This window comes from Corvus hawaiiensis, chromosome 12 (assembly GCF_020740725.1).
Source record: "Corvus hawaiiensis isolate bCorHaw1 chromosome 12, bCorHaw1.pri.cur, whole genome shotgun sequence".
NCBI classification, from domain to species: domain Eukaryota; kingdom Metazoa; phylum Chordata; class Aves; order Passeriformes; family Corvidae; genus Corvus; species Corvus hawaiiensis.
In genome coordinates, this window is record NC_063224.1 from 6,774,742 (window position 1) to 6,800,217 (window position 25,476).

The following is a 25,476-nucleotide window of genomic DNA, read 5'->3' on the forward strand; positions in this document are numbered from 1 at the left end:
TGGATCCAGCACGTGCAGGGCTGTGCTGCTCCAGTGGGCGGAGCGGAGAGGGAAGGCGAAGCAAAGGATCCCTAAGAGCTGCGTTGATGCCGGAGGTGATGTGGTGGAGAGACGGAAGGAGGGAGGGAGGGAAGGAGGCACAACAGCGCTACCCCCGTGGCCATGGCCTCCGTCCCTCACGGCCGGGGCGGGGCGGGGCGGGGCGGGTCACGGTCGCCGTGGTGACGGCATAGCCCCGCCCCCACCCGGCACCGCCCAATCAGCGCCTCCGTTTCCTCAAGGCGCCTCACGCGAGGCACCGTCCCATTGGCCCACGTGGAAGCCCCCGCCCCTGTCCCGATCGCGGCCAATCAGCCGCAGCCACCGCGGCCCTGCGGCGGGGCGGGCTCCTATAAAAGCCCCGCCGGGAAGGTTTTGCAATCGCCGCCCGCCTCGCGCCCGCGATGGAGGAGCAGCTGTCGTTGCTGGTCCGGAGTCCCGCGCAGCGGCACCGCGACCTCCGGCTCCGCGCTGAGCCCGCCTGGACCGTGCGCCGGCTCAAGACCGAGCTGCGCCGGCTCCTGCCCGACGCGCCGGTGAGTGCGCCATCCTCTCTTCCCGCAGCCTCGCCGGGCGGGTCCCCTCGCCGAGCGGGTCCCTGCGGGCGGCCTCGCCGGGCGGGTGGATGGGTGGTGGGCGCTGAGTCCCCGCGGGGCAGCGGCGGCAGCTGCCGTGGGGCTCTCGCGGGGCTCCGGGACCGGTACGTGCCCCCCCGGGGTGTCCCGGTTGCGTCAGCCGCGCTTGGGGCGGGCTCGGGCTATTTTGGGACTTGTTTGTGGCCCGGCCGCGGTTAATCATTAACCGCCCTCCCGGGACGGCGCGTCCTGCAGGTGTGTGGGGACGTCAGCGCCCGCGGGAGCCCGCTGGCACCGGGCTGTGCCCGGGAGCAGCGCCCGGGCACCGCACCCAGCCGGGCAGCGGGCGGCCAAGGCCCTTCCTGGCGGGTTGAGGGCGTGTTCCCGCTGGACGGGAGGCACAGCGCTGTGCACGGCGGGGTGGCGGCGCTTGTGGGGATGAAATGCAGAAGTGTGACTTCCCCCTGAGCCGCTGGACACGAGAGCTGACGTGTGAGTGCTGCTGGAGCAGCTGCGCTCCGTGTCCCGCTGCTCCCACGGGCAGTGCTCCCACAGGAGGGTGTGTGGCCTTCACAGAATCAATAAACTTGGAAAAGACCTCCAAGATCATCAAGGTCAACCTTCGACTAAATGCTGCTATCCTTACTAAACTACATTGTGAAATGTCATGGCTATACTTATTTTTTGAAGAGTTCCAGGGATAGTGACTCCACTGCTTCTCTGGGTAGCCCATTCCAATGTTTAACCATTCCTTCACTGAAGAATTTTTCATAGTATCCAACTGGAGACTGCCCTGTAAACTTAAGGCTGTCACTAGTTGCCAGGGAGAAGGCCTGGTTCCCATGCTTTTGCCATGCTTTCCCTGGGAGTGTGGTGATCACCCAGAAACAGGCTCCATGTGCTTCCACCAGCTGCTGTGGGACAGCTCCTGATGAAGAGCTGCTGGGTCCCATCAGATGGGGTGTAACAGATTTACTTGACACCACCTCTGGTGCTGATCAGATTAGATGGAACTCCAAACCTCAGTTTCTAAGAAACATGAATGTTTTTGTTGGGACTGTAAAAGAGACAGCATGTAACCAAGTTCTTTGCCCAAGGGACTTTGTATTTCTGCAGGTTTGGACCTCAGTAATACCACACTTGGGCATTTAGTTGTTCTCATCACTTCAGCTGAGTTTAGATGTGCACAATTCCCTCTGCACCTTAGTGTGTGGGATACTCCTGGCTCCGTGCCTCTCTCCATCACTTGTAAGTTATGTTGGTTAGTGCTTGGCAAAGCAAATAATCCTATTCTTTGTTTTCTTTCTTCAAAGCCTGAAGAGGACCAAAAGCTGATTTATTCTGGGAAGCTGCTGCTTGATCACCACTGTCTGGGAGAATTGTTGCCAAAGGTATAAAAAAGTATCTTTTATGATGTGCTGCAATATATCTAGAGAAATGATTTTTTTTTTTAACAGATCATCCTTTATATTTCAGCAAGGGGAGCTGCATGCTCTTCATTTGGTGTACAACTTCAAGACTCCTGCAAATATGCAAGAAACCAAAGCAGAGGTAATTAGACTTAAGTTAATTCTGAATCTTGGGCTTGTAACTAAAAATGAGGAGTGTTGGATGGCCATTTTAAAGTTCCCTGTTACTGCAGGTTTTCCCTATTAGTGCAACAGCAGTATTGCTTTGTGATAATTTGTTTGGGAATGTGAGAATGTATTTGGATTAAGCTGAGTAAACAAATTGTGTCTACATTTCATCAGTAAAGATTCTCATGGCATCTGTTAAAAAATATCAGATGTAGTTGTGACCTGCTGCTCAGGGGAGAAATCCTTTCTGGTAAATTCAGTTTTATTAAATAGAATATGACTTGTCATGTCCCAGGCACTCTTTTGGACAGATTGAGCTTGTGGTCAGAAGAGAGAAGCAGAGGGAAGTGGTTCTGATCTGTATGGGGAGGGAAGAAGGCTGAGAGCTACAGACACTTAAACTGCTCCCATTAATGACTCATCTTTGGCTTCCTCTCTACAGGCTCAGCCTTAGTGCTTGAGCTTGGTATGGACTGGTCTCAATTACAAATGGCCAAAACCCATTCTTTAAAGTGGCTGGGCAAAAGTTTCTACAGGTGTGATCCTGTTGCCCATTATAGACAATGTGAGCAAACCCTACCCATGCCTGGTGGTTGCTAGATGGGAGCCAGCTTTGGCTGGATGTTGGACAGATGTATCACCACAGGACAGCTCTTCAACTCCATGTACAGCAGTTTGTGCAAGCAGTACAAATTTGCCATAGGAAAAAACCAAAGTGTCTTTTATATTTTATATTTTTATAACCAGATGGACACTGAATGTGTGCATAAGTAGCAAATACAGTATAGATCTTGTGAAAGGGAAGAGTAGCATCAAATCAGTCTTGCATCCAAGTTGTTTTGTTTCAGGAGCTTTACTGATAGAGGTGCTTGTGGCATGGTGCCCAAGAGCAGGGGAAGGACTGAGAGGTGCTGTGCAGGACTAGGTGTTAAAACAAGGGCATATTCTGTGGGGTGCAACCTTTTTGCATAAAGTGTGTGTAGTGTCCTGAGTAAACCTCACTGGCTGCATTCCTGTCTGTAGGTTAAAGCTGATCAGCCCAAGTTACCATCAGAAGCCAGGCAGGAATCAACTGTGTCTTCCTCAAGTGGTGGAAGATTGAGGAACTCTTCAGGTGGCCACTCTTCAGCAGAAGCCAGTAATGGGTAAATACAATTTTATGTACATCTTTAAAGGTTTTTAAATGATGTGTTTGATGTCAGCTCCTTATGCCATATATACTGTCATAAGTCCATAGAGCATGGACCAATATGGTGAGGATTTATATAAAAGCTTTAGTGGATGTAGAATAATTTGGATTGGAAGGGAGCCTTAAAGGCTATCTAGTCCAACTCTCTGCCATGAGGGATGCCTTCCACTAGATCAGGGTGCTCTGTCCAACCTGGCCTTGAACACCTCTGAAAATGTGGCCTCTAAAGGAAGATGCACTGCTCTGTTAGTTGAAAATCTTCCCTTTATTCATGTGAATAAAGGGGTGTCTTTAATAATCTAGAAGGAAGAATTGTAGTTGGGTGCACAAAATGGCAGAAGCTATTTACATTGTTCTGTAATAAATTACTCTTGCCATTTGTCCATGAATAGTGTTTGCTAATGAATGTGTTCAAATTTTGACCAAGGCTGGAAACAACTCAGCGTCCCTTCCAGAGCGTGGCTCCTGGCTTCTCTGCTTACACAACCTACAGCATGCTTCAGATGTCCTGGTTCCAGCAGATTTATGCAAGACAGTATTACATGCAATAGTAAGTGTTCTATTCCAAGCTGCCAGTAGGAAGTAGAAACTGTAATATGAGAAATTTGAGAGCTCCTGGCAATTCTTCCTCTTTTGATGGTGCTTGGGGGCTTTTTCATTGTAACTTGTGCTGAATGTTGTGGGAATGTACCCTGTACTGTGCTGCTCTGTTGCTGTTCAGGCCAGTGGTTCTGAATCTTGCCCATTGCATCTCTGACTCTCCATTGGGAGGGCAGGTGTCTCTAGAATAAATCTGATCCTGCTGATGAGCCTTTGCTCTTTTTTTGACTGCTCAAAGTAGCACACAGCATTGACTGGAAATCAGTCATAGGTCAAGCTGCGACTTGCAGAAGGCTTTTACGCTATCTGCAGATTGCTCTAAATATTTTTTTGAATATACACTTTATTGTTCATAAAGGGAAAGGTGCCTGTTTTGACTTGTTGAAGTCACTATACAGCTGTTATGGGTAGAACTAAAACTTGTTTTTAACCCTTTTGTGGCATCTAAACTTGATGCTTTCTACGTACAAGTGATCTGACTCAGACAGATTTTCAGGGCTTGTGTGAAGTGTGAAAGAATTTGACTAAGCCTCATTCTGTACTTTATTCTCTGTTTCCAGCCTGGCTTCTACTGCTGCATCTTCTGACCCATCCCATGCACAGCGTTCTCAGGAGATACCAGTGACACCTCCAGCTCCTCTCCCAGACCCATTTCCTGCCCAAAACCAGCCCGGAAACCAGAATGTTGCTGCTCAGGTTAATGCAGTGGTTGACCAGAACTTGAGGATGAATGCCCAAGGGGGGCCCCTCATGGAGGAAGATGAGGAGGGTGGCAATCGAGACTGGTTGGACTGGCTCTACTCAGCAACGCTGTTATATGTTTTTGTCAACATGGTCTATTTCTACTCCAGTATCAGCAGACTCCTCCTCGTTATGGGTGGCACTGTTCTGATGTATCTGTAAGTGTATGGTGTTAATATTTGCTGTTCAGAAGGGTTTCACAGAAGTACTGAGCTCTGTGCTGTGCTCAGCTCCCTGGCAGCTGAGCTTCATAGGACTCTTGGACTGACCTGGAAAGGGCAAACCACTCCTCCATATTCTGGTATAACTTAGTATTTAGAAAAAAGAGAATGATGCCTATGCCTGGATTAAATGAAGAATGTGGCTGATCTCACTAGGGTTTTGCAGTTTCTGGTGTGGCTCTCTTTCTAGTTCAGAAAACTGCTTGAAACTAAAGTAACCCCTGTTGTAAAGCTTTAGCAGCTCAGCAGCATAGAGCAGACCTGTAGGTTCCATGTAGAAAATGACAATTATTTGTTGGGAAACAAGTGGTTGAAGTCTGGAAAGAGGGTCTCACACTTGCTGTTTCATGCATCCATGCAGTTTTTCTGCTGTGTTGCACTTCTGGAGAGAAGACCAGGCTGAACTGAAAGGAGTGTCCTGAACTGCCTTTGAACCTCTCTGGGTGGGGGGATATAATTAGGATAAACACACAGTAATGATAATGGACCCTCAGCTTCCATGCTTGGGATGTCTTACCTGAGAAAGATAATCTGTCCTCCAAAATTCTTTGATCACCTGTGGAACAAGTGACTTAGGTCTCTGAATTTTAGGTCTAGGAGTTAAAACTGGAGCAGCTCTTCCAACATCTATGTAGACTGGGAGAGTGAAGGTTAATTGTTCCACTGGAACTCCTTAAATTTTACTGTTGCTAGTTGCCACCAGCTCTGACCAGTCAGATGTGCAGCTGTTGTGTAACAGGATGAGTAATGTTGAAACAGCATTAATTAATGAACCTGTTGCCTTCCCCAGGCACCATGCTGGATGGTTCCCATTTAGACGAAGACCAGTTCAGCCCTTCCCAGGCAATGTTCCTCCTCAAGCTGCTCTAAACCAGGACCAGAACAATAACTTACAGGTATTGTTTTGCTATATTTTTAAACCATGAAACCCTGTGAAGTTTTGCTTTTGGTTTAATAATTATGTGTAGTAGAAAAAACTTTTTCTTGGAACTTCTGTAAGAGCCTGTCTTCCATGGGGGAATAATTGCCACCTGAGTCCTTCATTGATGTAGCAAATTCCTTTCTTCTACAAAATATTTCAGGCTGAATGTTACCTTTTAGCTGCTTCTGTCCTTTAGGAAGTTGTAATGGGGGGTGGTCTGTCACAGGCTGGAACTGAGGGCAGGGTTCAGGGTACACCTCTGTAGGATTTGGGTCTGGAAGAAGTCCAAGTCTTTGATTTCAAGCTGACAGTTCTGATGCCAATGAAAGTTAATTGGCTGTAAATACATAATTCACATGATCTGGTGCTTGATGGCTGTCCTGGACAGTGTTCTTGGACACCAGTGTGAGCTAACCAGTACTGCCAATGTGCAGCTTGGGTTTTTGACTTTGGATCTGGGGCTACTTGAAAAATTTTGTATTCAAACAGTGACATTTGGGAAACAAAACCACACAGTTTGATGCCTGATTTTTCTAATATATTTCTGAAATTCTCCTTTACCAAATATGCTTAATTTTGGCAGGGGGAAAATGGAGGCAGAACAAATGAGTCTGAGATGCCTCCTGATGAGGGACAGGCTTTCCAAGAACTGCAGCAGGCCAACCCTTCGCTCATGAGCACAGCGTGGGTTTTTTTCAAGACTTTCTTTGCATCCCTCCTTCCAGAAGGGCCTGGACTGACCCGCAACTGATTTGTCACCAATCTGCTTGTCTGGAACTGCAGTGGACACCTGAGAGAACTGGATACCAACTCCAGACCAGGCATGGAAAGGGATGGCACTTCCTCTAGCTTTCACTGACCAAGCAAATAAAGCTGCAAGAAGCCTTACATCATTACAGCCTAGAGACTGAGATGCTTGTCCTCATTGCAAAGAACTTTGTTGCATAGCATTTATTAGGTATCTATGTAGAGGCTTGGCATTGTGGACTTGTGCACTAAAGGCACAGGCTCTGAGTGGGTGTGCAAAAATGTTAGGGAAGCAAATTGCTTCTTCTGTGCAATGTGATTCCTGTTGGAATGTTTCAAATGCTATTTTAATTACACTGAGTGTAGGACCTCAAACAAAAATTGCTAGATATGCATTAGCAGATTTTTAGGAAAGATCTATTGTTAAATTGCTTCAACAATATTTTAACTTTTCTTTGTAAATATTTTCCTATGAAGAATGTATTGTGCAATCTACTTGTTGGACAAAGTGGAGGACTGTAAGATTCAGTGATGTGGATAAGCAATTACCTCGGTGGAGTTGTGGACTAAATTTCATATTGCCAAATTCAGATAGTTTAAATTCAAGACTTAATTCCCCCTGCCCTTGCCCCTTCCCCCTGTTCCCCTGCCAAATCATGGGGGAAGAGTGTGTCCAGGTCTAAATAAATTTAGCAAAAACTTATGCAAAATGTAAACTTCTTCACTGCTTTTGGATGCAAAGTTAAAGCAGTCTAATTCCTGTATTCAACTTTGCCTCTCACTCCAGTGCAACTCTCTTGTATTACTTCATTGTGTTCCCTTTAGTTTCTGATATGGTTAAGGGCTGTTATTGCAATAAAATTTGCAGGCATTTATATCCACACTTGTATATATCCTCTACAGCAATCAGAAGACTACCTGTGCAAAGCACAGCATGTGCTCTTGCCTGGTTTTTATTGAAGTCATGATGAGGGAGTTGGGATATGAGGGGAAAAGGTGCTTCCAGAGCTTTAAACTCAGTTCCTTGCCCAACTGTGTTCCTCAGCAGCCTTTAGCAGGTAAAGTGCTTTGGGTAGCTTGGAGTTTGTTTTGCTTGTGGAAAGCTGCTAACAGAAGGGTTGTGGACATCTTGAAATGGGTAATTGTGTAGATACTTGGAAAGTTGGGCTCCTTGAGCCCTGCTTGTGACTCCTGGTGGAGTTGTAACACTCCCTTGGCTTAGGGTTTTAATTTGGCTTGCAATGTGATGTCTAAGAACAGCTGCCTCTGCTGGAACTTGTCATTCTTTTCCTCTGCTGCCTGCACTTGGCAGGACAGTTTGTTTAGGAGTGTCTTGGCAGGGCCAGCACACATCAGTTGGGACAAACAGTTGTAGCAGGTAATGCTTGATCTTGCCACTGCAGATCGGACTGATGTAGGACATGGTTTGTTGGTGTTACCTGTGGAAGCAACTTAATCATGGTGGTGTTTTTATTTGAGCAAATTCCTTTCCAGGCTTGTTTTTCTGCCATATCTTCAGTTTGCTGGAGACTTGGAGGATGAGTAGGACAGTGGTAAAATAGTCTAACTATTTAGAATAAAATAATTAGAGAGGAGGTCAGTTTTGTTACTACAGATATATCCTGCATAAGCCTTTGAGGATGTTCCTGGAGGAGGTGCCCACTCTTTTTCGCCTTGCTAATGCTCTGGTGCTGCTCTGGGAATCGCAATCCCTGAACAAAGGTGTCCCCAGGCTTTTGCACCCTTGCAGTCTGTGTCTCTGTCCCTGTGGTAGGCACAGGGTGGGTGCCAGGTGACAGCCATTCCCCCACCCCAGACACAGCTGCAGCTCACACAGCACCTGCACCCCAAGCTGCTGCACTGGGTGTGTTCCTTATCAAGGGTGTTTTATGAATCATGGATTTTTCTCCCTCAGAGTGTAGCAAACCATCACTTGGGTGTCTTGGCAAAATGCCTAAATTAACTGAGCTGTGCCTGTGCTGGGACTTAGCAGGAGAGGGCAGTTCCTGGCAGCCAAAAATAAACTGGTCTGGTATGGTTGAGGCAGCAAGTACATAAGTGCTGGATTACTTGTGAAATCTCTAATCTGAAAATTTATCAGAGACAGCAAAACATCTGTTGTCTTAGGCTTTTGCTGTTCCCAGGAGCAGGCAGATGGGTTTAGAACTAGTTGAGAAACTAATGAAGTGTAGCTAATGCCACTGCCGGGATGCAGTGGGAATCCTGGACCTTTGAGAACATTTTCCTCATGGCTCTGCCACTGGGGTGTTCAGCATGTGTTGTGCTCCTGAGAGCAGGCAGGTAGTGGCAGTGAAAGTCCTCTGAAGGTCCACAGGGTGGCAAAGTGAGCAGCAGGATAAAGCCAGTTCCTCTGCTGCTGTGTCCCCTGATACACTCTGGCAGCTGCTCCTGGTTGAGAGCAGTTCTCTGTCCCCACTGAGAAACAAGTCAGGGAGAAATGTACAATCTGTTTTTCTCAGACACCTTTGTTCTTGTTGTGGAAACTCCTAACAGGCTGCTTTCTTGGGGAACCACTCAAGTCCTGTTTGTCACTACGGATATGGTCCTGTCCTCAGCTCCTGGAACATAAATCTCATGGGAATGAGGTTGCTGCTGAGCAGATAAGCTGGCGATGGTGGCGTGTTTGTGTCTGGTTTCCACTTTTCTCAGAAGAGCTGTTTCACCTATGCACTTGCTTGCCTGTTGTCTCTGCTCTCAGCAGCCAGAGCCATCCCAACAGCTCTGCCTGTGTCCAGCTGAGTGTTACAACCTCCCTCTGGTCTTTGCCCTGTGATCCATTTCTAGCTGTGGGATTTTCAAAGCTGTGCACACAATCGTGTCTCTTCAGACACCATGCCAGCTCCTCCCCCACTGTGTTACCAAACGTGCCAACTGCATCTTCATCACCTCCCTCCAGCCCTTCTGCTGCATAAGAATAGCTCTTGAAATGTCTGCTAGTGTTTAATGTGGTGTGAATTTCGAATGGAATGATATCATGGAGGTGAATCAGTTCTGGTGTACAACTGGGTCACAAACCTTCAGTGAGGGCCTTGAGGTCAGTTCATGTTCAGCTGCTTGCCTGGGAGGGTTGGACAAATCCTGGCTTCTGAGCCCATGTCTTGTGTCAGCTCAGTGGCCTCCCCAGTTTCTTATAGCAGCACTGAAAGTTGTATTTGCTGCTCTTTCAGTGCAGGTTTGGCAGTGCAGGGTCAGTGCCACAGAAGTACAGCTGGCTGCACTTCCAGCTCCAACCCAGCTGCCCTGGGCACCCTCAGCTGTGAAAAGCCTGGGCTGACTTAGGGCCACCTGTGTGTGCCAGCTTATTTTTTCTTTTTAGAGGTTGTTATGGATGATACCAGTACAGAAGAGAAGGAATTGAGCTGACTTCAGGGGAATTTGGAGTTGCAGCGGGTTAGCCCTTCCCTGAGGTCAGGACATTACCCAAGGAGACTCCTTGAGGCTGAGACCCCTCACTTTTATCATGTGATTGTGGATTCCAGGTTACTCTTGCTTTCTAAAATTTTGAGACCTCTTGAGTAACTCGGGTAGTACCAATTTCATTTGGCATCACAAATCTGTATTCAAATGTTGGCATAGCTTTAATTTATTTAACTGATTTATAAAATATTAATATTTTTATTAACATTTGAATATGTTATTTGTCTCAATTTTATAAACCTCTAGGACAGACGGGAGCAGCAGTCTTTGGGCTGACCCCCCTGCCATCCCAGGGCTGACCTGCTGTGTGAATTCTGGCAGTGGTGCTGAGGCCCATCCTGCTGACGGGTGCAGCCAGGGTACCTGGAAGGCTCTCTCAGGAAGCATCTGCAGGGTAACACCAAATGTTTTGGTCAATGCAGCACAAAGATTAATGGCACTGTGATGTACCTCTGCCCTGGACAACGTGGGGATAAACAACCCCAGCTACAGGACAGCCCTCAGCTAGGTGGTGAGTACATGTGTGCGTGCACGGCCTTCAGATAAAGCCTTACACAGCAAGTATTTATCAAAACATCTTCCAGCATCCCCTTTGCAGCTTGGGTGCTTAATTTTCTTTGGGGCTTAAAGCCTGCCCTGCCTCCTGCTAGCCAAAATTAACCTTTCCTTAGGCTTTTAAATCTGACCTGATTTGTCCTAGCCTGACCTTGCACTGGGAGGAGGGTGGGCTGTGGTGTCCCTGCTGCCCTGGCCTCTGTCTGGTTACTCCAGGACAAGGATGCTCACAGCATCTCTGTGTTCCACATGCTTTTGCTATTGTAGGCAGAAAGTCTCCAGCCTTCCTGTTCCCAGTGGAGGTCAATGCCCGGCAGTTCCCTGTCCTTTTCTCTGAGCTCTGGTTGTCTGCTGACAGCAAACTCTGGGGCAGTGCTGGGGCAGGGGAGCTGGCCTGTGGGGGGGGCTGTGAATGCACTGGATCTACCAGGACCAGCACAATTGGTCTGGGCTCTTGGGCTTTCTGCCTTTATCTACCCTGGGACACTGGTGACAAATACCTTTGTATGAAAACGCCCATTTTCCCTTTCCCCCAGGCTGATGTGAATTGCTGCCCTGGGCAAAGAGGTGGTTGTGGCCTCCTGGGGCCTGCAGGATTCCCTCTGTGCCGGATGTTGGCCAGTGTGCCCACACCCCTTGAACTGAGAGCTGTAGGGCAGAAAATAGAACTGTTAGATGGTCAAATCCTCTTGAATTCAATCCTTTTGTAACATGCCCATGCTCTTTGCAGCTGCCCTGGGAAGAGCTCTCCCAGCCAGGGCAGTGGGGATGCCACGGCCGCTGAGATGATGCCATGTGGGAGCTCTGCTGCTCAAGCACCTGCTGTCTTTGTGCGTTGTGTTTCCAACAATTAGCTGTTCATTTATAAAGCACTTTGGGCTGGCAGCAGGCAGCCTGTCCACAGCCACCATGCTGCTCTCCTGGAGAAGCCAGGCTTCCCTCGGCGGGTCAGTGACCGTGAGTGCCTCCCGCAGGGTACCCGAGGCCATTCACTTCCTCAACTCAGGAAGAAAACAACACGGCAGGGTGGGGCTCCTGGACTGCGGGGTCCCCTCAGGAAGTGTGCTCACCCTGCACAGGGAGAGGAGGGAGGCTGGCATCTTGTCTTGCTCAGGGGGTTGAGGGTGCTCCTGCAGCACTGCAAAGTTCTTATCTGTCCTTCTCCATCAGTCTTTGCTGGCAGAAAGATTCACAGGAACCTGTGTTGTGAGCCTCCTGGCTGAAGTAACCCCACTCTGTTTTATCCTGGAGTTTGTTTTGGGGTTGGGATGGGCCCCAGCAGCACAGCAGAGGTGTGGGAGGACAGCAGCATACAGAGCACAGGTGTGTGCGTGGAGTGGATGTGAACTTGGGTCTCTCATGTTCCCCAAATAGCAGCTGAGAGTCTGGGTGCACGAAAAACTTCACCTTAGTGGGATTTTGCCCATCTGGATGGTGGCAAATAAGATTTTCAACTGATCCAGCCAAGAGGCAGAAAACATCCTAGTCTTATGGTCGTAAAGCTTTGCAGGGATGTGGGAGATGGGGGTTCACCCAGTGGTAGCAGGAAGCACCCTCTTCCCAGGAGTGTGCCTCTGTTTCCCCACAGTGTGTATAAAATCAGTGGAAGGGGGAGCAGTTAATTATGTAGGTCCTTTCAAACAGGACTTTGCTGGGGAATTACTGCAGGAATGCAAAATAAGGAATATTTCTGCATGAAGAAAAAATTGTGAACTGGCTTGAGGCAGCATGTGAGGCTGCTGCCTCGACTTTATCCTCTTCCAGTCTCCATCCCCCTCCAGCTTTTTCCACCCGCCCTGGTAACTCATGTGTAACTTTAACATGAGTTAAAGCAGTCTTGGCAGGAGCACCAAGCCCTGCAGCCCAAACTCCTGCCGAGGGAGGAAGGCAGTGTGCGACATGAAGGGTGTTAAGGAAACTATAGGAAGATTAGGAAATTGTGATGAATTTTGATAAGTGGAGGAAGCAGGTCATGTCCTGCTTCGAGTGGGCTCTGCTGGGGGTATGAAAGCAGCCTCTGCCTCTGCCAAGAACCACTTGGTCTCATCAGTGCTCTCTGCTCTTGCTGAAGATGTGCTGGGCTGGCAGGATGATGCTGGGGACCTTCAGCATCTTGCTAGTGCTGGTCCACGCAGCAGCAGCGTGTGATTTTGGGCCCTTCCCCTACAGAGCCACAGGGATCGTCTGCAGGATGACCAAGCCCGCGGCATTGCTGTGTAAGTGCCTGCTCTTTGGGGCTGTGTTTGCCCCGTCTCTGCCAGAAGGTAGTGACAGATCAGCCAAGTGAGGGGGTTTCTTGCTTCTCTGTCTCTTGTGTAAACACCTGCCTGGGAGCACAGGTTAAAGCATGGGCACCTGATCTGAACAGGCAAAGGAACTTGAAAATTGTCCCCCACCCCTCTCCTCAGCCCCAGGGTTTAGTGCTGTTGCTGTTGGGGCTTGGCATGATGAAAGAGCTTGAATAAATGTGTGTTTTATTTCTCTCCTCACTGCAATCTCATCTCTTGGGGTCGCTGTGCAGAAGTGGGGAAATGTTCTCTGCTGCTGTGGGCTTATTTGCAAGGATTTGGGAGTTTTGCAGGTGGGGGAAGAACTTAGTTCTTCTGTGGAGGGTAGGATCAGCTGTGTCCTGTCCCATCCAACAGTGGTACATGCAGAGAAAGATGTATTCATGCTGGACCAAACTAAGAGATGGCATTTCTGGAAGGAAAAACCATGTACAAGCATGTGCCTGAGGCTGAGGCTGGAATGGGCTGGGTAATGTCAGGAAAATGGGCACAGAAACTTGAGTATCAGAATTTTTTCTTTATAGACCCAAGAGCTGACTGCAATACAAGTAAGCAGCAACAAAGCAAAGCACTGGGGTAAAGTCAACAGCTTATGTGGTGTCAGGATGAGCACAGCCTTGACCTTTCCAAAATCTGCTCCTGAGGTGTGTGAAAGCTGGCCATGATTCCCTGGAATCAGTTCCTGCTGATGGCTGTCGAGCCACATGTGCTGTTGTCTCTTGCTGCCATCAACTGTTAGAGTTAGGGAATTTTAATTTTTTAATTTACTCTGAAACTACTTCTAAGTGCTTTCTTAATCTAATGGGCATGCCTCAGATAAAAGCCTTCGGTAGTGCTTTAATCCAGAGTGCGGATCTGGTTTGCAGCTAGCAGAGGTTGCAGTTTGACATCTTTGCCCTTTTCTTCCACTGACAGTGAACAAGGAAACGGCCCAGGTCATTCAAGCAGCCTTCAGAAATGCCAAATTCCCAAACATCACTGGGGAAAGGTCCATGCGGCTCCTCGGCCGGGTGGCTTATGGGCTGACCAAGTGAGTATCTCCACGTCTCTGTGCCAGGGGAGGTGATGGGGGAGAGAGTGGAACAGGAATGGGCCTTGGAGGGAGCTTTGATCCAGCAATTCCTGGTGAAAGCAAAGGTCTGGACTGGGACAGACACACTTTTGGGTCTAAGTCTTGCTGACAATTTGCGTGTCAAGGTTTAGTCTGCTGCTGTGCTATTTAAGAGTTATTTTATTTTTCCAACTGAGTGGGCAGGCAGCAAGGCAGTGTGTAGAGCTCATTTTGGACAACGGGGATGGGCAGTAATGTCCCTGTGGGCTGGGGCACCTGTGGCCACCAATGACAGATGGTGCCCAGTGCACATTGAGAGGCAGAGGGGACCCATCCAGGGCTGCCAGAGCCACCCCTGTCAGCAGGATGTCACTTGGCTGTGCCTTGTGACAAACCAGGCTGGGTGTTGCTGTGTTACTCATTTTTATTTTGGGACCACAAACTCAGTGGTGCATTCCCAGAACAGACTTCCTGCCATGACCACGGCTGCACAGAGCTCTGCAATAAAACAGGGCTGCATTGCTCCATGTTTCCTGTTTAAAGCATTCCACAGCCTTGTGTGCAAATATTGTGAGAGAGGCACAGTCCACAAAGGCTGAGCAAAAGCATCACTGTCACTGTCCTTGTGCCTGGCCCTGGGATTTGCAAAAGCTCTGGAGTCTGGCATGGGTCCCTCAGAATTCCTCAGGAATAAACCTGTCCTGCCCAATCACAGAAAACAGCTCTGGGTTGGGAACAAACTGTGTTTCTGTTGTTTCTAGCATCCAGGTCAATGATTTGTCCATAGAGAGGAGCCAGGTGGAGCTCAAGGAGGACAATGCCATTCACATTGCCATTAAAAACGTGACAGCCTTGTTCAAAGGGACCCTCACCTATGGCTACGCCGGGGCCTGGTTGTAAGTACCTGGGTCTGGGGGCTGCTGAACCCCACAGCCCAGCTCCTGCTGCTGCCCATGGGACTGGCCCATGACACAAGTAGAAGTGAGGGGGCTGCACTTCCCAGTCTCTCTGGCAATGGCAGCACTGATGATTGCCTGAAGACAGGATTTTATACTCTAGCAGAGCTGCTGAGCCCCATCACTGCTCTGCTCATCTTGCTTTCTGCCTTTCTGCCCTCACCTTGCATGACGAGACCAGATGGCCCAAAGCATATGAGTTGACTTCTTCCCTCCCCTTCACTTCTCTGTAAAGTCTGACTGGATAAAAAGGGGAGTTTAAAGCTCCTAAGTGCCACGAAGGCAGCAGTTTGCAATGATTTAAAGCCAGAGTACCTGAAATGGGCTGTGGTATGCTGGGGGTTTGTCCACTGTAGGGCAAGGACTGATGGGAGAGGTGTTATAAAATCCACATCTGTTGGGGAGAAGCTGCTCCTGGCACAGGTTCCTAAATCTCCCCTCTTCTGCCATTACAGTTTGCAGCTTTTTCATTCAGTTGATTTTGAAATTGAGTCTTCCATTGACCTCCAGCTAAGCATCAAACTGAGTAAGTATGTTACAATACCCAAACTTTTTGCAGTACAACTTAATTCCCTCCCTGCTCTGGTTTGTGGGTTGCATGTACTCTTCAGGTTCTCCTGGGTCATGGTAGGGGACAGCTGAGTCTCTGATGGCAGGAGCTAGGGCAGCTGGCAGGTATCCAGATGCAGCATGAAGAAGGGTGCCTGGTAGACCAGCTCAGCTGGAGCTGTGAGCAGAAATCCTTGATCCAGGTGCAAGGGTAGCCACATCTGCCCTGACTTGGCAGGGTCTGGAATCTTTTGGAAACATACCCTGGAGATGTGGGGAACCCTGGCTGGCCCTCTGCAGTGATGCCCTGCTCCAGGCCTGCAGTGTCTGCAAAGTGCACTCATCCTTCTCATCTGAGTAACAAATAGTTTGTTTTTCTTTTTCCTTTCGTCCCATGCAGCGTGCCAAAAGGACCAAGTGGTTCCTGATGCCTCAGGCTGCTACCTGACTTTCCACAAACTCACACTTCACCTCCAAGGAGACAAGCAGTGAGTCTGCCCCCTTTCAAAATGTAGATTTGTGGTCCCCCTGCTGGCCCCTACTCACCCAAATGAGCAGACCACGGGTGGTCCTTGACTGTGCTCCCTGTCTTACACAGACCTGGCTGGCTGAAGCAGCTCTTCACAGATTTCATCTCCTTCACTCTGAAGCTTGTCCTCAAGAGGGAGGTAAGATCAGCCTGGGGACAGAGGAAAGCTCTGTGTAGCTTTGTAAGCCACACATTTTTCTTGCCCACAAGACAGTAGCAGTGTAATGTTAGTGCTCATGAAAAATAAGACAAATAAATTGAATCCACAAAAAAAAAAGAAAGCTTGGACAAAGTGAGAGGTGTTGCTGACCCTGAGGCTGCTGGACTCTGACCAACAGCCCCCACATCTCAATGAGGTTCAGCTCTGCTCTACAATCCAAAATCCTACCCCTTTCCCTAATTTTTGCCCCCTCTTCTCCTCATGTAGGTGTGCAAGGAAATAAATGCTGTTTCTCAGATGCTGACAAGTTTTGTACTTGATTTAGCAGGTAAATATTCCTGTTCTTTCTGCTTTCTGTTTTTGTGTGCAGCTTTTCATGTTTGAGCCCCAACAGAGCAGTAGCCACATCCATCAAAAATGTCCTTCTGAAATGTGTATGGGATCCCAAGCCCTTAGACAGCAGCAAAATAAACCTTGGTAATGTTATGTTTGGAATTTTCTGCATCAGGTTGATCTTTAAGGGTGATTGCACAGATTCAAAGATACATTTCAATTCATAAGGAATTTCTCCTTCAGTATGTACTGGCCAGCTGTGCAGGATACTGCAGGACCAACGTTAGCTAGAACAGGAGCATGCACTGCAGTATTAGGGATGAGATATCAGAGTATCAGGAGATTTTCCCAGTCCCAAATACCAGGGAAAAGGAGTGGAATGTAAAACTGAGCATAATTATTTCCCAGTGAAGAAATGGAGTCGGTGAGCTGTATTAGGATCAGCACTAGCATCCAAAGGAGTGGGAACCTTCGTCCCATCCCTGTGTCCTTTATAACTCCCAGTCACCTGTACCAAGTCCTAAAAGCAACTGTCACAAGCTCTGCTTAAGGTCCTATTTCTGATGTGAGGTTTCTGTGTTTCCTTCCTGCAGCCGATTTTGTCCGGGATAAGGATATCATTGTTGATATCTCCCTTGCATCAGATCCTGTAATTAAAGCAAGCTACATAGAATCCCATCACAAGGTGAAGTAACCCAGGCTGCTCAGAAATGTTTCCTGGCCATGGTGTGCTCTGGAGGACTTGGAGAGGCTGGTTCCATGGGGCTGTGCCGTGCTGTGGCACTGCAGCCTGGGCTGATGCCAACCTGCTACCTGCTCTGTGTCCAGCCAGGCCTTCGCCTTGCAATGGAAATGCAGGTGTTGACTTTTTGTCCTGTCTCCCTGCTGCTTGCTGTGGCCAACACACTTGTTATCCTTTACAGGGCCTTGTCCTGTACAGGAACAACTCCAGCGTGCTCAGTGACTCTGTTTTCTCCCCATCACTGCTGACCGAGTCCCGAATGCTCTACTTCTGGTTCTCTGAGCACAGCCTCAGCTCTCTGGCTTCAGCAGCTTTCTTAGATGGGCAACTGGTGTTGAACTTCACAGGGGAGAAATTGCAGGTGATTCCCAGAGGGGTACCCTCCTTACCTCATACATCATGTTCTGGGGAGAAAGAGAAAAATTCACTAAATGCCATGTTTTGGTGAGGGCTGGTTTCTGTAGAAGATAGAAATGTACAGTCAGTCACTGCATGTGATCCTGAAATTAGTGCCTCATCAGGAGTGTGCTCCCAGGCAGTGTTATTCCCTTCAGTGATAATACCAGCTGACAGAAACCTTATCTGCCGAATTGTAAAGGGATGTGATTTTCTGGGGGAACACTGAAAAGCGTGAGACCTGGGGGAGTTCAGCCATGACCTGCACTGGGCACAGGGCCCACCTCAGTGCTCTGGCCTGTCCAGCCTGCACCAGGGGCAACCATAACCTCGTCTTTTGTTTGTCCACAATCTGTTTCTGGTTTGTTTCTGAAGGAACTCTTTGAGATGGAAGACACAGAAGTGCAGCGGAAGGCAGTGCAGATGGTAACTTTTTTTCTTATTCAGAATATTGTATGTCAAATGAGGAAATTTCACATGGATTCTGTTGCATTGTAATAACTTGGGTCCCTCCTTTGACAACCTGAGTCTTGGGTGGGCCTGATGGAGAAAAACAGGGGCTGATGGAGAAGCAGTTTTGCTTTGCAAGGAGGATTTCTCCATCTTCCATGCTGGCACAATTTCCCTGAAACCTGGCTGAGTTATTGGGCTTGTATGAAGAGAAGGAGGAACTGGGGACTGCAAAAGGAATGCAGCTGTGTGGCAAGTTGGCAGGAAATTGGTATGGAAAAAGCCTGACTCATCTGCTGCTCCTTACTTGACCAGGTTTTTCAAGGCACATCCTATAATGACTCTGTGGCCAAGGTGTGGAGTCTCACCCAGCCCCAGATTTCTCCTCAGCCTGAAGGGACAGTCGTGAGGTCCTTGGTAGCAGTGGAGGTCAGCATCCTTCCTGCAGGAGAAGAACCCCTGGTGGCTCTGTACATGGAGAAGGTCAGTTCTTGCACCTCCTGACTGTGCAGACCTTGGGACAGGCTCTGTCCTGAGTCAGGACCATTCCTGGTGTGCAGGGACAGCAGTGGCAGGGAGTCCTTTGGGAAGGGTGGGTGGCTAAACCATGGGAGGTGGAGAAGGCAGATCAGTTTCTTTTAACATTCTCATCTGTTCCTTAGACATTTGAGGCTGGGAATGATGGTGGTGACCATGTTGGCCCTCTATTAGGCCAGCCCACTATCAGGGTGCAAGGTGGTCAAAGCAGCAGAAAGCTCTGATGAGCCCCCATTAACATTTATTTGACACAGGGTAGTGTCAGTGAGATATTTTAGGAGAGAATGGAGGCACCATGGGAATGTATTTATTTTGAAATCTCCTTGTTCCCAAATTTTAGCTCTGGCCTCCACTTAGAGGATAGTTGTGTCTGAAATGGAGATGCAGCTCTGAAGAATGTGAAGCTCAAAATATAACCTTTTCCTCACAGAGAAACACCACCTCACACAGCAATTTCCATCCTTACACAGGACTTGGTTCACAAGATAGCAAAAGTCCAGTGGATGAGCCATCCTGGAGCCCCAGAGACTGAGGCTCTGGGCCTGAGGGGGGAGTTTGTTGCATGCAAGTGGAGAAGGAAAATGCTGGCCTTCTCTAGCAATACCTGGAGGTAAAGCCAAAAGGACGTTGAACTCTGGCTTCTAGAAAACAACCCAAAATGTCCAAATGCAGTTCCCTCCTATAAGGAAAGATTAGCTAAGCCTCTACTCTGCTGCTCTTCCCTCTGCAGGAAATCACAGTCACTATCCAAGCTACCTATGAAGAAAAGAAACTCATTTTGCAGCCTGTGGACTCCAGGTTGGTACTGTGGTCTCTTGAGAGTTGCCTCTTTTGTCCCATATTTAAGAGCAGCACAAAAAGAGGATCTCTGCAGATCTTAGTGACTTTTCTTCCCTTTTTTTCCCCCTTCCCTCCAGTATAGAGATTAAAGTGTTTAAATGTACAGCTGATCCAAGCGGGGTAAGTCCAGAAAAAAGTATTCTCTAAGTTATTTGGGACTAAATGATGTCTTTAAAGCATTTCTGTACTAATTTTCTGGTTTTCAGAAGGACCCATCCATACAAAGGTTCCTGCAGAACATGATCTTGGTTGCTGGCATTCCAGAAGTAACTTCAAGTGAGTTTTCCTTTTGGGGAAGTGCCAACATACTCCATAAATTGTCTAACATCCCATCTCCTAAACCGGAGCACTGAAAAAATACATCAATAACACTGACAACTGGGAAGGGGGGAACCACGTTAATGTTTTGAAATGCTGCCAGATTCACTTGGGGAATGAGGAACCCTTTGTAAATGGCTGAGAAAGGAAAAGTGAGTTTTCTGTCAGGCTGAAGGTTGTGGGGCATTGAGGCACAATTAGCTTTTGGCAATAGGCAGCACATGATGAGCAGCAAGCCAGGATGGACGTCCCTGTAACTGGATGGGTTTGCTGATTCCATAGGTATTGGATCAGCTCTGACTTCCCTGATGAACAGCAAAAGGCTCGATCTCTTTGATATCATAAATCCTGAGATCATCACCAGAAAAGTAAGCAGAGCTCAGAACTGCCTGGCCCTCAAAGCCCTCTTGGGAGTGTGGCATGAACTAACATAGTATTTTCTGTTCTTTCCCTACTTTTTAGGGATATGTAATTGTACAGCTTGACTTTGGCTTCCCAAGTCATTTGCTTCTTCATTTTCTTGAGAAAAGTTGGTAGAGCTGATCCCTTCACAGAAGAGCACAGAAACTTGTGTAGAACCAGAAAGATTGTGTCTGAACCAATTAAAAGACAAGCTGATTTAAATCAGTTTTGATTGAATTTTATTTCCTTTTTCTGACAAACATTCTAGGCTCTGTACAATTGTACTTACATGGAGCCTTTCTTCTGCAAAGGTTTTGAAGTCTGCACCTCAATCCACACTACTTTTTCAGGATCTTTAAAGGGCTTGTGTGCTTAGGAGTCAGGGCTGGGTTCCTGAAGTGCACAGGCTTTGGGTTAGCGCCCTCATAAGGCAGCAGAAATGGGTTTTGCCACCTTTTGGCATCTCTGTTGTTACATTTTGGAAATACAGCATCTTTTGTGCTCATTCTGGGTTTCACTTCTGCCAAGAGTCTCCTGATGTTGACAGAATCCAGCAAGTCAAATAATATTACCAAACTCCAAGTAAGCTCAGAACCAGTAATGCTAAAAGACCTGGATATGGCTGAAAAAAGTAAACAGGATGTGAATTTGCAGTGCAGTACAATAACAGAGAGATCTTGTGCCCAGGGTAATTTCTTTACAGACCCTGGTGGCTCTGTGTAGAGCTCCAAACTGATAATGCCCATGTTGAGCCAGTGACAGCGAAGATGAGAAAAGCAATGAAAATTATAAGGAAACCAAAGAGATTATAAGAGAAAGTGTAAGTGTCTAGTCAGGCAGCAAGTTCCTGTTCCTTTCTACTACAGTGCAATAATTTATCTCAAGTGGCTGAGTTATTTTCCTGTACCAGATCATGCTTCTCTTTTTTTGTCTTGGAGGAGATCTTTGGTGACAAATCCAACACCTGTAATGGTGATCACATTAACAGAGGTAGAGAGGATGTTCTCCTCCCCCACAGAGCAGTATAAAAGTATTAAAGTTGGTCCCAGAAAGAGGCTGCTAGCAGGATGGGCTCTGTTTCCTGAGCTCCTTGGGCATGGTGGTTGCTCCCTCTGTGTTGCCATGGATGTCCTCCCTGGGGTATGAGCCAGGTCCCTCTGACCTGCTCCTCTCTCACCCGCAACACCAGAGGCACTTCCTTCTTCTGCGTGACTGCTGAGCTGAACATCCCTTCAGTGGTCCTGGCGTCCAGGCTGGTGGGGGAGGAGGCTGGAAGGGGCTCAGTGCCTCCATGGCAGCCAAGGAAGGTCTGACCCAGCTGTGTCCATGAAACAGCAGGAGCTGAGGGGTACCAGAGGTGTGATGCTGTGGTGTGGCTGACTGTGGCCTGGAAGAAGCCCTGGTATAGTGGGCAGTTTTCTACCTCCCTTTCCACCCTGTTCCCATCACTGCCTCTGCCAGCTATTTCAGTGCCAACTATTTCAGTACCAGCTAAGGGCTTGTCCATGTTCCCTCCTGCTCTAAAGCCACCACTGCTCAGGTGTTTTCACTCCCTGCATGACAATATCTGCTGAAGACCATGGGACTTGGCTTCTATCAAGCCACAGCGCTTTGGTTGTCCTAAATGACACTCCCCACTAGAGGGGTGAGTATTAATAAAAAGGAAATGGCAGAAAAAACCCCACCTTTTTTCTGCTTTTGAGGTGCCTTGCCCCTCTGGGGGTATTCAGTGGGGACTGGACTGGGCTGCCCTTCCATGGGGACAAAGGAGGGCAGTGGAGCTGGGAAAGGATCGGGAGCGCAGCAGTTTCATGAGGAGCAGCTGAGGGAACTGGGAGGATTCAGCCTGGAGAAAAAGAGGCTCAGGGAGGACCTTGCCACTCTACAACTCCCTGAACGGAGGGTGGAGCCAGGTGGGGCTCTCTCTGTCTCTTCTCCCAGGTAGTAAGTGACAGAACAAGAGCAAATTGCCTCAAGTTACAACAGGGGAGAATTAGGTTGGATATTAGGAAAAATGCCTTCACCAGAAGGGGAGACAGCCTGTGCAGGGCAGAGGTGACAGTGTTCAAAAGCTGTATAGATGTGGCACCTGGTGACACGGTTCAGTAGTGAACATAGCAATGCTTAATGATCGGACTCGATGATGTCAGAGGTCTTTTCCAAACTAAACTATTCCAGGGGGGAGCGGTGAGACCTCCTCTGCCTTCACGGGGGTCCCGAGCTGCTTTCCCCATCCCCGGCGGCCGCCGCTCCTCCCCAGCCCGGCGGGGAGCTCCCGCGGGGGCGATGCCGGAGCGGGGGCGATGCCGGAGCGGGGGCGATGCCGGTGCCGGGCCGCTCGGTAGCCCCACGTGGTTTCCCGGCAAAGCCGCTTCGCCGCTCTGGTTTCGGTTTCGAGCGCGGCGCTGCCGCTGTCCCGGGCTGGCCGCGGCGGGACGGAGCGGGGCAGGTGAGCGCGGCGGGACGGGGACATCGCGCTGGGCACCGCGGGGAGGGACGGGGAGAGGGAGTCCTGCTGCGAGCCCCACGAGGGTTTGGAGACTGGAGGTCTGGCTCTTTGCTCCCCAGCTCTTAGGCGTTCATATCCTATGGGAAAAGCCGGCATAGGGAACGGAATCTTGAACGCTGGAAAACACCTTCAAGGCCATCGAGTCCAAACTTTAGCCGAACAGGTGACTTGTGCTCCCAGGCACAGGGTGGACCAGAGGCGGGCTGGGAGGTGGCAAAGTGGGGCAGAATCTGGTAGGTGCCACCCCCGGCTCCTCCATCCATTCCCGGTTCCCCAGAGCTCCCCCACTCCCTGCGCTGTGCTCAAGGCAGGACAACCGGAGTCAGCGTTTTTGCCCGCAGACACAAGTGTTGCTGGACCTGGGTGTTTTTTCTTCTCTGATAAGTGATTATGGCACAGCGCAGTGTGCCCTCTTGACTTCCCTGGAACTCGGCTGCAGGCTCCCTCTGGTTTTCCAATACAACTTCCCTGGCCTTCAGAGCAATATTAGTAACATTTCATTGTTTGGTGCCGCCCATCTTGCTAGATCTGGAGATCTCTGCACACACAACTCTATCTAGACATGGGATCTTTTATCAAATCATTCGCATCTGCTACAATTTCACTTAAACCTTGTCTTCATTCCAAAGGAAAAGCAACTTGTTTTATCCTCTTAGATATAATGGAAGAGGGAATTAAATATTTCCCCGTGTGCCAGAATAATCAGATTTATGCACGTAAATAGAAATATTCTCATTGCAAGTGCCTTAACCAAAACCAAGTCCGAGTTTACTCCACGAAGAGCGTATTACGCTTCTTCTGTTCTGACTGGATATTTTTGCTCATTTCTCTCTTTTTACTGCAGATGAATTTTTAGTTGGGGAATTCCTGAATGATTTTACTTTCATTTTGCTCAGTCTTTTGTTCATCAGGTCCCAAAAGGCACAGAAGGACTTCGAAGTCTCGGGATGGTGCTGGGTTAGCACCTGGGGAAATTAAAGCAGTGGATATTGTCCTCCAGCTTGGTTGTTTGGTGACCCCCACACTGATTTTGGTGCTGGGGCTCTCTTTCTGGGCTTCCAGTAAGTACCCTGTGCCCCCAGAGCAGGCAAGAAGTTGATAGATTTGCAACAGGGAGTTTCACATTTCAGTTTAATTTTTTGTGGCTGGGAATGGTGCAAATGCCAAGTTGCGGAGAGAAAATTAAATTTTGCAAAGTGTTTTAAAGATGGTTTTGCATTTGAAGCACAAGGGTGAAGGCTGAAAAGTGTTCTGGCTTTTCTTGGGAGGTTTTCGTGCTTCATTTTGGGGTCAGAGGTGTTTTACTGAAGGTAACTGCCAGTCATTCCTGATGATCTTATTGAGCAGAGCAGTAGTACAGGAGCTGTGCGGTGTCACTGAGCTTTCAACGAACTTTTCAGTGTTGTTTCGTTTTTGAATATGAGTCTTTCATTAATTTGTATGAGTCTACTCTTTGTCTGAGTGGCTTTCAGTCTTCATTGGCATTAAGGTCTGATTTCATTCATTTATGTATGTATTTAATATGGCTTTATTAAGTCTGTTGTTCTTGGTCATCAGGGGAATAAGGTCAGGACATTGCTGTCTACAGATTTCTGTTTTTTTGCTGGAGAAATGTAAAATGAAATTTCCCAAAGCTTAACTGATAAGCCTACTGGAAAATGGAGTTTGGTTAGCAGGAAGCCCTGTTAATTTTCAGTTTGTTTAAGTTTGAGAAGCTTAAATGTTTTCTTTCAAACTTTCCAGTTAATTGAAACTTTTTTTCTTTGTTTTAAATGCATGTGTTACTATTAGAGTCCTTTATTTGTATGATTAAGGCTATAAAAAGAACCTCATAATAAAACATTTTGAATGAAAACTTGCAGAGTCCTTTCCAGTAAGGTTCAGAATTTAAGTTTTTGACAACATGCTTGACAACAGTTTTTGACAGCCTGAGGACAAAACCGATCATAGCTAAGCCCCATTTTTTTATCATTTCACCAGGACCATATTTCTTGTTTTTGTTAGAATAGTGAATGACAGGCAAGAAGGGTAAATGACAGGCATTAGAGAATATTTAAAAGCTGTGGGGGTTTACCCACATTTTGCTGGGTCCAAGAGCTGCCTCACTTTTTACATAATTTATCCTGAAAGTCTGATCTGGAATGGGAACAGGGTGAAGTCTTTCTTGCACTGATACCGTATTGTAACAGTGTATGCTGTATAGGAACCAGCTTTGACCTGAAGAGTCTGAGTAGAACAGTGCACAATACCACAAGCTTTGCTCTTATCAGATGTCTGCTTGGTTTTTGGAGCACAGGAACAGAGGAGGTGGATTAGATGCTTTCCATCCAGCCTCCTGCTGTAGCGCTTGGGTCACATCCCTTTGCTGCATTAGTTTGCCTCAGTCTCAAAACATCCAAGGCTGTTCAAAGAGGTGGCACAGAGAGGGCAGAAAGTGGTGATGGATGAAGAGGGAAGAGATATCCTCTTAAACATGAGTGGAACAAATGTCTAGACCAATTTTACCTCCAGTTTTCCAACTTGGCACCTTCTTTTGTTTTGTCTTCAGCTTCTGGGTGCATGCCATGCCCAGCAGCCATGTGGAGAGGTGTTCCCTGAGTGCAATGTGCCCCAGGTAGTGGCATGGCTCTGCTCCAGCACAACCATAACTTTATGATGAATTAGGGGATGTCTCTGCTCAGACAGAAAGGTCTTGACTCTTTCCATCAGAGTGCCCTTCTGTTGTTTTGAGTTCTTCCCTTGGCTCCATAGAAATCTCCCACTTTGCTCCTTGGCCAGATCAAAAAGGTGGCAAAAATAAAAGCCTCAAGGG

General features: G+C 48.1%; 3 protein-coding genes across 6 annotated transcripts in view; all 3 read left to right on the plus strand.

Annotated features, from left to right (window-relative positions):
• The first annotated feature begins 412 nt into the window (after nucleotides 1-412).
• HERPUD1 (homocysteine inducible ER protein with ubiquitin like domain 1) lies at nucleotides 413-7,486 on the plus strand. The gene is made up of 8 exons (XM_048316979.1): nucleotides 413-575; nucleotides 1,928-2,005; nucleotides 2,091-2,165; nucleotides 3,215-3,336; nucleotides 3,808-3,930; nucleotides 4,541-4,879; nucleotides 5,733-5,838; nucleotides 6,448-7,486. The coding sequence occupies exons 1-8, from the start codon at nucleotides 444-446 to the stop codon at nucleotides 6,613-6,615; spliced, it is 1,143 nt and encodes a 380-aa protein (XP_048172936.1). The 5' UTR covers nucleotides 413-443; the 3' UTR covers nucleotides 6,616-7,486.
• Nucleotides 7,487-12,654: 5,168 nt separating this feature from the next.
• Nucleotides 12,655-20,371, plus strand: LOC125332098 (cholesteryl ester transfer protein). 3 transcript variants are annotated; one of them, XM_048316713.1, is made up of 16 exons: nucleotides 12,655-12,820; nucleotides 13,808-13,922; nucleotides 14,705-14,839; nucleotides 15,355-15,425; nucleotides 15,849-15,936; nucleotides 16,047-16,116; nucleotides 16,405-16,465; nucleotides 17,064-17,155; nucleotides 17,394-17,573; nucleotides 17,984-18,034; nucleotides 18,374-18,541; nucleotides 19,326-19,393; nucleotides 19,513-19,555; nucleotides 19,642-19,711; nucleotides 20,036-20,121; nucleotides 20,216-20,371. In XM_048316713.1, exons 1-16 carry the CDS (start codon nucleotides 12,676-12,678, stop codon nucleotides 20,288-20,290), a joined length of 1,518 nt encoding a protein of 505 aa, XP_048172670.1. In that variant the 5' UTR covers nucleotides 12,655-12,675; the 3' UTR covers nucleotides 20,291-20,371. The 3 variants fall into 3 exon arrangements, with proteins under 3 accessions (XP_048172670.1, XP_048172671.1, XP_048172673.1); XM_048316714.1 differs by having other exon boundaries at nucleotides 19,645-19,711; XM_048316716.1 differs by lacking the exons at nucleotides 19,326-19,393; nucleotides 19,513-19,555; nucleotides 19,642-19,711; nucleotides 20,036-20,121; nucleotides 20,216-20,371 and adding an exon at nucleotides 19,066-19,298.
• Nucleotides 20,372-22,536: 2,165 nt separating this feature from the next.
• NLRC5 (NLR family CARD domain containing 5) overlaps nucleotides 22,537-25,476 on the plus strand; it is a 36,272-nt gene continuing 33,332 nt past the window's right edge. For both annotated transcript variants that reach the window (XM_048317031.1, XM_048317032.1), the window contains exon 1: nucleotides 22,537-22,604. The gene's annotated coding sequence lies outside the window, so the exon portion shown is untranslated. The remainder of the gene's footprint in view (nucleotides 22,605-25,476) is intronic.

Coding starts and splice junctions, on each gene's coding strand:
- LOC125332098 (XM_048316713.1), top strand. CDS start 12,676: ATGTGCTGGGCTGGCAGGATGATGCTGGGGACCTTCAGCATCTTGCTA. Junction 14,840..15,354: donor GGCTACGCCGGGGCCTGGTT/GTAAGTACCTGG, acceptor CTGCCATTACAG/TTTGCAGCTTTTTCATTCAG. Junction 17,156..17,393: donor ACATAGAATCCCATCACAAG/GTGAAGTAACCC, acceptor TATCCTTTACAG/GGCCTTGTCCTGTACAGGAA.
- HERPUD1 (XM_048316979.1), top strand. CDS start 444: ATGGAGGAGCAGCTGTCGTTGCTGGTCCGGAGTCCCGCGCAGCGGCAC. Junction 576..1,927: donor GGCTCCTGCCCGACGCGCCG/GTGAGTGCGCCA, acceptor CTTTCTTCAAAG/CCTGAAGAGGACCAAAAGCT. Junction 2,006..2,090: donor TGGGAGAATTGTTGCCAAAG/GTATAAAAAAGT, acceptor TTTATATTTCAG/CAAGGGGAGCTGCATGCTCT.